General features: G+C 39.6%; 1 protein-coding gene and 1 pseudogene across 4 annotated transcripts in view; one reads left to right on the top strand and one right to left on the bottom strand.

Annotated features, from left to right (window-relative positions):
- LOC146681512 (bile salt export pump-like) overlaps positions 1 to 4,076 on the top strand; it is a 37,695-nt gene extending 33,619 nt beyond the window's left edge. For all 4 annotated transcript variants that reach the window (XM_085447635.1, XM_085447634.1, XM_085447633.1 and 1 more), the window contains 2 exons: positions 2,153 to 2,299; positions 2,762 to 4,076. In XM_085447635.1, the coding sequence (XP_085303761.1) occupies positions 2,153 to 2,299; positions 2,762 to 2,962 (348 nt within the window). In that variant the 3' untranslated portion in view covers positions 2,963 to 4,076. The remainder of the gene's footprint in view (positions 1 to 2,152; positions 2,300 to 2,761) is intronic.
- Positions 4,077 to 6,943: 2,867 nt separating this feature from the next.
- On the bottom strand, positions 6,944 to 12,208 carry LOC146681511 (5-hydroxytryptamine receptor 3A-like; annotated as a pseudogene).
- Between the last annotated feature and the right edge of the window lie 1,116 nt (positions 12,209 to 13,324).

Raw genomic sequence — 13,324 nt, 5'->3', positions numbered from 1 at the left:
CATGTAGTCAATCAGGAAAGGTAAACAACAGGGAAAAAGGACTCTATGCACTGAGTGACGATCAAGTGCACAGGTTGCAGTGTCCTCCTATTTTCTTCTTCATTATAATACTTGTTCTAACATGTTGATTAGGCATGTTGAAATGTGATTAGTCCACATTAATATGGACATTCACTTGTGCTTTTAGTAGAGATGAACAATGGGCAGCTTGGGTTTGATTACAGTCAGTCAGTCATCAGCTATTACTTATCTAAATGATCGTTTTAAATACCTTCTCAGCCCTGAATTTTACCATTATGCATCCCTAACTTTTGCCTACTCTTTAGATGCCAAATGTCAAAGTTCTTTGTAAAATCCATTAGTTTTCACATTATAAGGCTTAGGTTCAATAATTTATTCTGTAAGCCATTAATGTGTCATTTATACCCCATTCTTCCAAGACTAGACGAAGAAGCTTCACCATTAATTGCTGACTTTTATAGAAAGGCAAACAGAGACAGGTATAAATCATATGTTTGTAGTGACTGTCCTGTGTGGACCACCTTATCTCTGAAAACAAACAGTTGTTCATGAGCTCAGAATCCAACCCGTATCAAGGCAAAGTGAGTAATAGACACGTCAGCACACCATGTGAAATGGACATGCATGCAAAAGTTGCAGTAAGTTGCATTAAGCTGCAGGACCAGCAGAGGGAGATGTTTTATTATAAGGCAACATGAAAAAAACAACCCCAGACATTATGAACACAGCCACCTAACTTCATTGTTTCTGGCGATTAAGGACTCTTTGGGTATTTTGTGGGATTTACCAACAACAGTAAAGTAAACAATTCGTATTAAAAATCCAACATGCAGCTGCTCCCTTGTTACAGATAGTCAACACATTTGATAACATCAACTTTGATTTTGGATGTTTATAACAGACGCCCTTCCAGCTTGAACTGAACCAACAATCTTTCATTTCTTAAGCAAATATGTAAATCACAGTTCAATTCAGCTTTATTTATATAGTGCCAATTCACAACAATAGTCGTGTCATTTATATTATAAGGTAAATAATATTAGAAAGAATCCCAAAAATCAAATGACTCCCTGTGAGCAAGCACTTGGAGACAGTGGAGTGAAAAACCCTCCAGCGGAACCAGGTTCAGGGCGATGTGGCCATCCACCATGACTGCTTGAGGTTGATGTTAAAGAGAAGAGAGCACAGAGATACGGGGCAAAAAGCAAACTATAATTGCCAATAATTTAATAAAGTAGCGTATAGACACACAGAGAGTGAAAAGAGATGAGGAAAGCCCCCCGGCAGTCTAAGGTCATTGCACGATGACTAAGGGATGGTTCAGAGTTACCTGATCCAGCCCGAACTACAGTAGCCTAATCTTAAAAGTAGTGCCTGTCTTCCAAATCCAGACTGGGAGCTGGTCCCACAGTAGAGAGGCATGAAAGGAATGAAAGTGCTCTGTAAGGATAATAAGGTACTATGGAGCCTGATTACTCAAGATTTTGTATGTGAGGAGAAGTATTGTAAGTTCCACTCTCAATTTAACAGGAAGCTGTTAATAGTCAAGTCTGGGATGTTCCAATGTGATGCCAATGTCCTTTACGTTTCTGGACGTAACTGACACAACTTCAAGTTAACAATGACAATTGCTTTGCTAAATGCCCACACACCCTCACAAATCCCAGTTTTAATGAAGACACACTATTGAAACAGGTACAGGTAGAAATGGTGGCTACAATGCTACAAAAGCCTGACTACTCATCAGTGTTTTTGTTAGTTGTTGAAATGGAAAATGTGGCTTCCTGGCTGAGTTCCACATACACTCAGCTTTAACAGCACTCTGGGTTCGGGGATCTTTCACTAATAGAACTCTTGGAAAGAGCTCATATTGTGTTATCAGCAGTAGCTGTTTCTGCGATTGCACAAAAATCATTTTTATGGAAGATGGAAGTTTGCAATCAAGTGTTACGTACATGACATAACAGCTGAGCTATGTTTGGAGAATTTTAAAAAAAGCATCACTAACTACTGATGTTTTCTGCTTACTCTCATTGTTTGTTTATGTCGTTTTCAGTGTCTACTTATTTTTTAAGTACTGTATTGAAAAATTGCCTATAGACACAAATTTTGTTCTCTCCCCGTGCTTCAGAAATACGACACCAACGTGGGCTCTCAGGGGTCTCAGTTATCTCGTGGCCAGAAGCAGCGCATTGCCATCGCCAGGGCAATCATACGTGACCCTAAGATCCTGCTCCTTGACGAGGCTACCTCCGCCCTGGACACCGAGAGCGAGAAGGTATGCTTCGCTGAACTCTGAACAGCTTCCATTTGCTGAGTCCACAAACTCAACATCACAGCGTAGTGCAGCTGCTTGATATTCTCCGGGCACACAGAGCAAAGAGAGCAGGCACTTAATTATTATTATCATTAACATCACTACCATTCATCATCCCTATTATTATCACCAACAGCTTACAGTTCATACCAACCCTCCAGTACAGCCTTTTTAAGATGAATACAGTCAGTTTGGTCTGTGCTGTAGCTTTTACAGCTCCAATAGCTGAACCACGCTGAGGAGCAGAGGCCTCTGCAGTGTACTGAGCCTCTGGAACATTCTAATGATAGTAATCAGCCCATGATTGTGAAATTGCTATAATTGTGAGGCTTGTGTGTCTGCTACGTGAGAGAATTGATCATGGCTCCTGACTATGTATGTGTGTGTGTCTTTGTGAGCACTAATTCATGTGTCCCGTGACAGACTGTGCAAGAAGCCCTGGACAAAGCCAGACAGGGACGGACCTGCATCGTCATTGCCCATCGCCTCTCTACCATCCAGAACTCTGATATCATTGCCGTCATGTCCAGAGGCATTGTGATCGAGAAAGGAGCACACGACCAGCTCATGGCCCTGAAGGGAGCCTATTACAAGCTGGTTACAACAGGAGCACCGATCAGCTAACCGCTCAGGGAAACATTGTTACTGCTGTAATGTCAAGTGAGGACTTGATGCCATACTTTAAATAATAAAGTATGTAGAAAAGACCTAAGAAGTGGTTGACTTAGCTGTTTACTTCTACAGTATTTATTTTTGTGAAAGGAGTCTTTTAAGAGGTAAAAAAGTATTTGCCCGGATTTCTTATTTGTCACAGTTTGGTTTTTTTTTTTTCAATTTAAACAAATGTTATTATTAGACAAAGGTCAGACTAATCAGTGTAATCAGAGTAAATACAAAATTCAGTTTTTAAATCATTTTATTTATAAAGAGAAAAAAAAGGCAATGCAAACCCAACTGGGCCTAAATGAGATTAACCTCATTTTTTTGTACAACTGAGTTCATTATCACGAACCCCACCCAGGCCAGGTCTGTTGAAACAAGATATTCAACAGGACTTATTAAATACATTCAAATAGATAAATAGAATAGACTTTAACCTTAAATAGGCTGTTCATGCTTGTAAAGCCTCCAAAGACACATTGCCAGTTATTGCAGTTCCACACAGGGACAGGTAGGATTGGATAACCTTTTTCCCCCTAAATTAAATCATCATTGAAAAACTGCTTTACTTGATTTTTCTTTGTCTAATTATAACATTTCTTTAATGATCTGAAACATTTAACGGTGACAAATATGCAGAAAACTAAGAAATCAGTAAGGAGGCAAATACTGTATGTGATTCACACATCTTGTATGGTGGTATTTTAAGCTAGCCAATCAGTGTCTTTCTTTTATTTACTCTGTTTTTTAATCTTGTTGATACTGGCTTTGTCTCATTGCCTACACCTTCACTCTTAGCAGCCAAATATTCTTTTTATACACCAGAAAAACTGAAAAAAGTCCACAGCTGACCATTGCAATACAGTTTTTAATGGAAAATGGCTTGTAAGCTGGTTTTATATTCAACCAGTGATGTTGAGCAACTGAACACATTGATAACAGCATAGACTTGTTTACTTCTGTGTTATCATTTTGAAATTGTATTTTTTTTCTTTTACTTGTTCAAGTTTCACCATAGTTATTATATGTTTATTACTGACTTGTAATTTTGCAAATTAAAATTTCAAACAAAAGACAACATCAGATTATTTGTTTTAAATTCCCCCAAACAATTTAAGAGGACCAATGCAACTAAAAATATGCTACATCACCAATGGGCACATTAAAAATGCTATTTTGGTATATTAATCCAGTAATACTTTTGTACTTGAGTAAAAAAATGAAGAGGATTTAGTTTTATAGGCAATATAGTGTTACCAGAGAAGCTCTTTCCAAGGATGAATTAGACTACCAGCTTCTGTAAAGCTTACAATTTAATTTTTATATTTATCTTCTTGTTGTTTTGGGGGGTTTACCTAAAATTGTCATTGCTAGGTTAAGCTAATCACCTGGTGCCTTTAGATCCATATTTAGACTCCCATATAATTGTTTTATAAGATGCAGTTTTATTTCCAGTTGTAGTGCTCCTCAATGAAATTGTTTCTTTAATAGATTGATAACACATTGTTTTCAACCCATTAACGAGTTTTATATTTGTGAAATATTTAATAATGCAGTTATGGAATACGTTTTATGGGACAGTAATTACAAAAACCTATCATGAGAATGAGATCAAATTCTGCCAGTATGTCTGCTTTAATACACGCTCTTTTCAGTCAGATATCTGTGGTCCTTTACTCAAATATGAATCTGTTTAAGAGTGTTGCAAATTGGCAATATTGACAATAACAATAACATTTAAAAAAAACTCAATATTGCATTAAATTAATAATTACCCCCTTAATTCCTAGTGAAGCATTAAGGCTGTACTTAGTTTTTGTTAAATAAGCATGACACTCTGTTTTCTTTTTACCATGAATGCATAAGCTTCATAAACTGCACCACTAAATGAAAGCAAATAGCTTCTGCTTTCAGCTGTATTACAAAATAATAATTGCAAAATAACTGACAAGAAACAAGGGCAGGAAAATGGTCAGTATGATGGATTACATATAAAGTGAGTTTCAGACTCAGCACCCAGCTGAAACTAATAAAGTCACATGCTGCCCAGTCGGTGCTGTAGGAAGATATGCTTGGAGCATTTGTATTTAATACACTAAAATACTGAAATTGAAATTTCTGTTTCTAGCTGTCTGTAATTTGTCCGAACGCGATATGTTTGCATTAGTGTCATCACTATTACTCAGTAACAATGCACAGCATGAATGCATTAAAACCTGCTGCTCTAAAATGCATTCCACTGAGACACATGTAGGGATAATGCACGACAGGGCTTCATGGTATAAGAAGATAAGCTGAAAGTCAGTATTTCAATGCTGAGATAAGCAGAGAGCGTCTTTTAGAACTTTAGGTAAACTATGGCAAAATAAATAAAAATAAATAAATATGCAGATGGATAGAATAACACAGCTACTTAAGAAATCTGTGACTGAATATAATTCCAAGCTGTGAGAGGAATATTGAACACCACAGAAACACCCTGCTCTCTCCTCCACCGGTGCTGATGCTGCCACTTGTGACAGGCATACCATGAGAGACACTCCATCAGTTAGCGGTAATATGTGATCACACCACACTGACCTCTGGGAAATTGAGTCTTTAATCATGACATCCCCAGACCCAGACTCCTGCAAAATTAGCATTCCTCAGATGCAATCTAATCTAGCAGCTTCTCCTGCCAATTCATCCAGAGAGAGGACACTGTTTGACTTTGTGCCATGTAATGTCAGTACAATTCTGATTGATGAAAACAGCCGTGGGAGGCTGAGAGATGTGTCTCGGTTGGGTGTGAGAGTGATAAGCAAGGTCCTCTGTGTGGTTTGTATGATCCTAGTAAATATTCACACCGAAAAGCAAGAATTAAGAATAAGCAATTGAAGCAGCTCTGATCTGAAATGTACATAACAATTCCTCATCTTAATAATACACTTAATGTATGTAAGAAAATGTTAATATTTAAATGTGCAGTGATTTTTACACATGCTGCTACGGTCCCTGAATCTGTGGCTCAAAGGTGCTCGAAATATGGGATGACACAACGCTGCTGCCATTCATCAAGCTTTCAATAAAGGGAATGTAGTAACTCACAAAAGGACAGACAGAAACAAAAAGAGATGGGAGCCCCAGCTAAAACAAACAAAATATGAAGAAAACCATGACCCAGCCACATAATTCCGGCATCTCCCCTAACGTAATCCAGAAAAACAAAACTAATAGCAACCAGGACCAAAAACAGTATTGACTGCAACTCCAACACAGCCTATGATACTTGATAAACAAAGCTAAAGCACTGGCAAAAGGAGGAAGCTGGTACTGATGAAGATCAGGTAGGGGTGGGGGTCATACTTGTTATTAATCTCTGGCTCTCTTCCACAGCATGTCTTTTGTCCCATCTTCTATCTCTCACCCCAGCCGGATGCAGCAGATGGCCCCGCCCCTCCCTGAGCCTGTTTCTGTTGGAGGTTTCTTCCTGTTAAAAGGGAGTTTTTCCTTCCCACTGTCGCCAAAGTGCTTGCTCATAGGGGTCATATGATTGTTGGTTTTTTCTCTGTATGTATTATTGTAGGGTCTACCTTGAGGCGACTGTTGTTGTGATTTGGCGCTGTATAAATAAAACTGAATTGAACTGAATAGTGTGGTGTGGGTGGACATGGGAGGGAGGGGCAGGTAACGCAAAAAATAAAAAATCTGGAAGGGGTCAAATACATTTCCATAGCACTGTATTTATTTGTGATCCATGCCAATTACCACGACAGTACGCCAGTTATGTTGTTTTTTCATCTTTCTGTCACCTAATTATGTTGCAAACAAATTATTTCATATCCAGATGCTCATTATTGTAATGAAGCTCGTGACGATAAAGACGATGTACAAGCCAAACAGCAGACGATCGATCACTGTTCCAATCATCTCCCACTCCTGTGCAGCTTTGGTCCCTTGAAAGCATTAGTCCATCTGAAGTCGGATGGCTGTGAGATCTCTGCTTAATCTCCTCAGTTCATCCAGAACCATCTCGGAAGCTGGCACTGGTTTTACTGGAAGTGTAACACTGTAGATGCTCTGATTGTCCGAGAGGTTTGTGGCACTGGTGTTCATTGATAGTGCTGTCAAAAATAAACAGCCAGTGAAATGCTATGATAAATTGAAAAGTTAAGCATGACCTTGTTGAAGCTGAAGAGGTCCACTGTGATGAGGAAACAGCTGGGGATCAGCAGGTTCACCACATAGAGAACCGGTCTCCGTCTTAGCACGATCTTGGGACGAGACGCAGGTACAAACCTTTGAGATTTTAAAGGTTTTCTCCTCCACAGTGATGTGAGACATTGATACATTCACACAGATTAGTGGCTAAAGGTGGTTCTAACTACTGAAAACAAATTTTTGTATATGTCACGGCTGGCGGAGAGCCGTGTGGAGTGGAGGAAAAGGAGGACCCAAAATGCAGCAAACTGATGATACGAGTGACGTTTATTTACAGGGTGGTAGTGGCAAAAACAGGCAATGAAGCATGAGTAATTACAAACGGAAACCTAAACTGGGAGAAACTAAGTGACAAACCTGGGACCATACAAAAGGGGTGCGGGGCAGAGAGACGCAGAGACAGGAACACCATAGAACGCAGACGAGCCGACAAAGAACACAGACCGACACCCACTAAATATACACACACAAGGTAATCAGGTAATCACACACAAGAGGGAAGAACAGCTGAACCTAATACACATGAGGACCGGAGGAGACAAGCTGAACACAATGACAACAGACACAGACTTTCAGAACAAGACAGGAAATCTAGACCCGAACCGGACACAAGGGGGGAGGACACAGAATAGCTAGAACAGAGGAAAATAATCACAAAACACAAAACGCTGGGTCAAAATGACCCAGGACCATGACAGTATAATAAATAATGACAGGAAGATAATGAAGATGCCATGCAGTCTTGTTCATTTGAGATTGTATAAACCTAATTTAAGAATGTGGTGAAACTGAAGTATTTCCAAAAGGGCAGTGCTGCACCACCAGAAAGTGTTACTATAGGGAAGCCCAAAGCTGTCCATAAGTTTGTTGTCATTCCTCAGTGATTAAGAACTAGCACAAAGGAAGTTTTTCAGTGCATGAAAAAGCACTGTTGTGAGCAGCTTTAACAGTTCAAAAATACATAATTAAATAAAAGCATGTAAAAAAAAATAAAGCTTACATAGTACGTGATCTCTGAGTAGCTTCCCACAACTAATTCCAGGGTGGAATCAGCTATACTGATATCGTGAGCTCCCACTCTCCATTGGTCACCATCATGTCTCTGGACTCATTCAGGACCTGTTTGGAAGTTGTGCCTTGAATCATCCTAATATCAGTAGCTAGGTTGATATTTAAGAGCATGGTTTTATTTGGAAATATTAGCAAACAGCTTTGTGTTCAGATATGGATTTCAAATTTGTCGAGTGTGAAGTTCACACTTTCAATAATTTATTTTTAGTTTTTTAAGTTTCAGAAAGCCTTATCAAAGTGTATATCTGCTCCAAACGTCAATGAGCAGTTCTGGATATCAAAGGGGAAAGCATAGAACTGACCACTCTGATGGGCTTATCATCATACACATGACCTGTGTTGTACAAGTAGACATAAGGAGTTTTGGTGGAGCTGACTTCATCCAGGCTGGAATAGAATAGAAAAGGATAACAAAACATTTTTAATAATTAATAATAGCAATTTATTAAAAAAAAAAAAAAACTTTTAGTAGCAAAAATATGAAATGACAAGTCTTTTAAGAGAGCAGGGCTGAAATTACATATTGCTGTCTCTCCAGTAAGCCGTGATTAGGGTTACCCATGTTAATTAACAGTCTGTTCAATGACCTCCACCACTATAACTTCAAAACTGTCCAGCTTGTAGCCAATCAAAATGTGGAAAACTTACAACTCTGCTATTTGAACATCTGGGACATAAAGTTTTTCCCGAGGGACAGAGACTCGTTCAGCGCCACAATCCTTCTCATCCCAGTTCAGTCCCTCAATATCCCACTCCTACATTAAGCAGAAGAAAAGTAAAACTGGTATACAGCCTGCAAATGCCAGTTTAACTGCTGAAATAGAGGGAAATACAACATCTACTACTATACATTTTGTGTAGAGCAGGGTCATGTTAGCAACCCATTAACATTTGTCTTAGGTCTGGCAAAGTTTACTATAGGGCGGGAAAATGTTGCTGTTAATTTCAGCATGTTTCCGTTTACAAACGGAGTCCCATAGTCTACAAAGTCCATCCATCCATCTTCATCCGCTTTGTCCGGGGCTGGGTCGCGGGGGCAGCAGCCTAAGCAAAGAGGCCCAGACCTCCCTCTCCCCAGCCACCTCCTCCAGCTTATCCGGGGGAATACCAAGGCGTTCCCAGGCCAGCCGAGAGATATAATCTCTGCAGCGTGTCCTGGGTCTGCCCCGGGGCCTCCTCCCGGTGGGACATGCCTGGAACACCTCACCCAGGAGGCGCCCAGGGGGCATCCTTGTCAGATGCCCGAACCACCTCAACTGGCTCCTTTCGATGTGGAGCAGCAGCTGCTCTACTCTGAGCCCCTCCCGGATGGCCGAACTTCTCACCCTATCTCTAAGGGAGAGGCCAGCCACCCTTCGGAGGAAGCTCATTTCTGCCGCTTGTATCCGCGATCTCGTTCTTTCGGTCACTACCCACAGCTCGTGGCCATAGGTGAGGGTAGGGACGTAGATCGACCAGTAAATTGAGAGCTTCGCTTTTACACTCAGCTCCCTCTTCACCACGACGGACCGGTGCAGCGCCCGCATTACTGCAGCTGCAGCCCCAATCCGTCTGTCGATCTCTGGCTCCCTTCTCCCATCACTCGCGAACAAGACCCCGAGATACTTGAACTCCTCCACTTGGGGCAGGAACTCATCCCCGACCCGGAGTGGGGTCTACAAAGTCAACTTTATGATTTACTGGTTGAAAATTTTTTTAAAAGCCTTATAACTTAGAATCTATACGTGGTTTCTATTGTCAACATACAGAGAGCACATAGTTAGAACAATAGGCTAGAGCCATTTAAATAGATAACAATTTGAATACATGTACATACACGTACAATGTTCTTGAATAAGTATAATTTAGTGATTTTGTAAGATCTTTTCAAAACATACCAGGACATAAGACAGGGTTTGGGCTTTTTCATCCTAAAGACGAGACATATGAATTAGTATATTAGAATCATAAACATTAAGATTACCAAAATGATGACTTTTAATATCTAGTGTGTGAACTGTGTAGACTTACCACTCCTAAAATTCCCACCACGGTGATACTGATGCTTATGTTAAGTGGATTTGAAAAGCTTTTGACAGGACGAATCAGTTTTTTTAGAGAACAAATCTTTGTCAAGCTCTTCGAATAGGGCGACAGGAGTTGGACTGGTGCAGTTAAAAGAAACCACAAAGTCTGAGATCTAGAAAATAAAGAGTAAAGAAAACATAATTATCTTAACTTCCTGCTAATGAAAATAGGCCAGTTCTTTTATTTTTATTGGTATTTTACTCCTGCATAGACAGTAGAGAATGAATATGATCACAACAGTTAAAATCTTGAGATCACAAGTCTGCTGACTTATTCTTTTGGTGTGTACTGAGACATTATGAAAAAAAAAAACAGGATCTGCTGGTGCCACACATTAGGATGAATAAAACTGATTCTGTATAACATAATGTTCTTGGTGAACCTTCTTTTTTGGAAAAGGAAATAAAAGTTATGAAGCAGTATTTACTGTTTAGCAATTTCACTATTGTAACTCTATCAAAGTACAACAGATAATATATGTTAATTTGCATACATAAAAGTTAAGGTGATACTTATTAAGGCGACCGTCTTTCAAAGACTTTGTTGTCCTTGCAGCATGAAACTGAATGTAAGTAAAACATTCTCTTGTCTTACCATGAAGCAGCATGAAGCTGATGATGAGTAGCTCAGCAGCCCTCACCCCTGACATCTTCTGTCTCAGCATTAATTAGCCCTTATTAACATGACAAGTGTCTGATATTATAGATTAAAAAAGCTTAGCCATTGTGCGGATGTCCAAGTGAAATCTGTAAACCACCTGCAGAGACTAATATTGACTTTGCAGTGTGATGCATCTACCATGACACACATGTTCATCCACACACTGTGAGTGTTTGGTTTTAAAACAGGTTTTTAAATCATCTGCACAGCATCCAGAGTTCGGTCTGTTTATCTTAGCTCAGGCGGTAGAGCAGGTCATCTACTGATCGGAAGGTTGGTGGTTCGATTCCTGGCTTCCCCTAGTCTGCGTGCCAAATATCCTTGGGCAAGATACTAACCCCAAGTTGCTCTCCGATGCATCCATCGGAGTATGAGTGTGTGTGAATGTTACTTAGAAAGCACTTAGAAAAATGTGCTGGTGTGAATGGGTGAATGCACAAGTTGTGTAAAGCGCTTTGAGTGCTCAGAACAGTAGAAAAGCACTATATAAGAACCAGTCCATTTACTTAACACTGACCTTTTAATAGAAATTTAATTTATTTGTAGCCTTTCAGAGATCCCCTTTGCTGTCTTTTCTGTAAAATGTGAGTAATGTAAGCAAAATGTTCTCTTGTCTTGTCATGAAGCAGCATGAAACCGAGCTGATGATGAGTAGCTCAGCAGCCCTCACCCCTGACATTTTCTGTCTCAGCATTAATTAGCCCTTATTAACATGACAAGTGTCTGATTTATAAAATAAAACAGCTTAAGCACCATTATATGCAGATAAAGTTGTGTGGATGTCCAAGTGAAACCTATAACCACCTTCAGAGACTAATATTGTTAGGAGTTGGGTTCTGGTTATGTGGTGTTTTTGTCTGTATGTGTTTTTTGGTGCCTCCCTTTTTGTATAGGTAGGCGGGGCAGTGAGTCACTGAACCTGGCACACCTGTTACTCATCAGATGCTTTCCTCAGAAGTGGTCTTTAGGAGCTACCTGACAGAAGACTAGTGTTGGAGTATTGGCGTTTTTTTGGAGCGTCTGAAATTCTGCCCCTGCCTGCTGGAGCCCTTGGATTATTTTGGTGACTGTAAGGAGTTTTGTTTCCTCCCTAGGATTTTGCCTCGACTGGTTTGTTTTCCGTCTGGAGGTTTTGGCATCAAACAGTACCAAATCGAGTGCACTACCTGTGTGTGTTTTCGTCACCTGCATGTCCTGGCTCCGAGTCCCCATTCATACACTGTATATATTTTATCCTTGTAAATACCTCCCCCTCACTGTAAATAAACTGTCTTCACCACAACTCTGCCTCCGTGCGTTCTGCTTTAGTGTGATGCATCTACCATGACTTGATGGTACACACATGTTCATCCACACACTGTGAGTGTTTGGACTTCAAACAGGTTTTTAAATCATCTGCACTTGGGTTTGTATGAGTCAAATACCTGTAGAAAAGCAAATGTAAGAACATGATGACTGGTGTCACAGCTTTTTCAGTTTCAAATAACATAACACAGCTGCACAGTTATATTTTGTGCTTTTGTGGTTTGATATTGGGATATTGGTGAGGGTGTAAAGGGCTTGTTTATTTTTGGAACATTTCCATTGACAAGCAATTTTTTTCACAATTTGGGTTAATTCAGTTCTATTTAGTTTTATTTATACAGCACCAAATCACAATAACAGTCGCTTCAAGGTGCTTCATATTGTAAGGTAGATCCTACAATGAGACATACAGAGAAAAACCCAACAAACATATAACCCCAATCATATGGTTAAGGCTGGTTTGATGGAAATAAACCAAAATTGCATATGTATGTCTTGATTTATGGGCCTTTAAAAAAGAACAAACTATCCAGATACAATAGATCTTTTTAAAACAAAAGCAGGAAGCAGTTAAGTTTAAGGTGCTTACATACAGTATATGGACAAGTTGGGTCCCCTACACATTATACCTACAGCAGTTGGTCAGGCATGGATGGTAATATAAAGGAAGGTTTGAGGATTGCAGATCTTTGTCAGAAGAGCATAATTTTGCAGAGAAACAAACTAATTTTACAAAATACAAAAACTACCAGGGTTAAAATTATTAGCCTCCCTGATGCTAATAGCCATTTGTGTATACTTTGGCTGGATAACAGTTTAAGTTGTTTATTGTACTTTTTAATAAGTATAAACTCAATTCAATTTTATTTATACGGCGCCAAATCACAACAATAGTCATCTCAAGGCGCTTTATATTGGAAGGTAAACCCTACCATGCATACAGAGAAAAACCCAACAATCATATATGGGGCGCCGTTTGTAAACTGAAACATGCCGAAATTAACAGCAACATTTTTCCACATT

The sequence above is a fragment of the Copadichromis virginalis genome, linkage group LG23 (assembly GCF_057382275.1).
Source record: "Copadichromis virginalis isolate Kocher_CV1m ecotype Utaka linkage group LG23, C_Virginalis_male_GT1.1, whole genome shotgun sequence".
Lineage (NCBI taxonomy): Eukaryota > Metazoa > Chordata > Actinopteri > Cichliformes > Cichlidae > Copadichromis > Copadichromis virginalis.
Note: the sequence above shows the minus strand (reverse complement) of the source record. Positions and strands in the feature narration are given on the sequence as shown.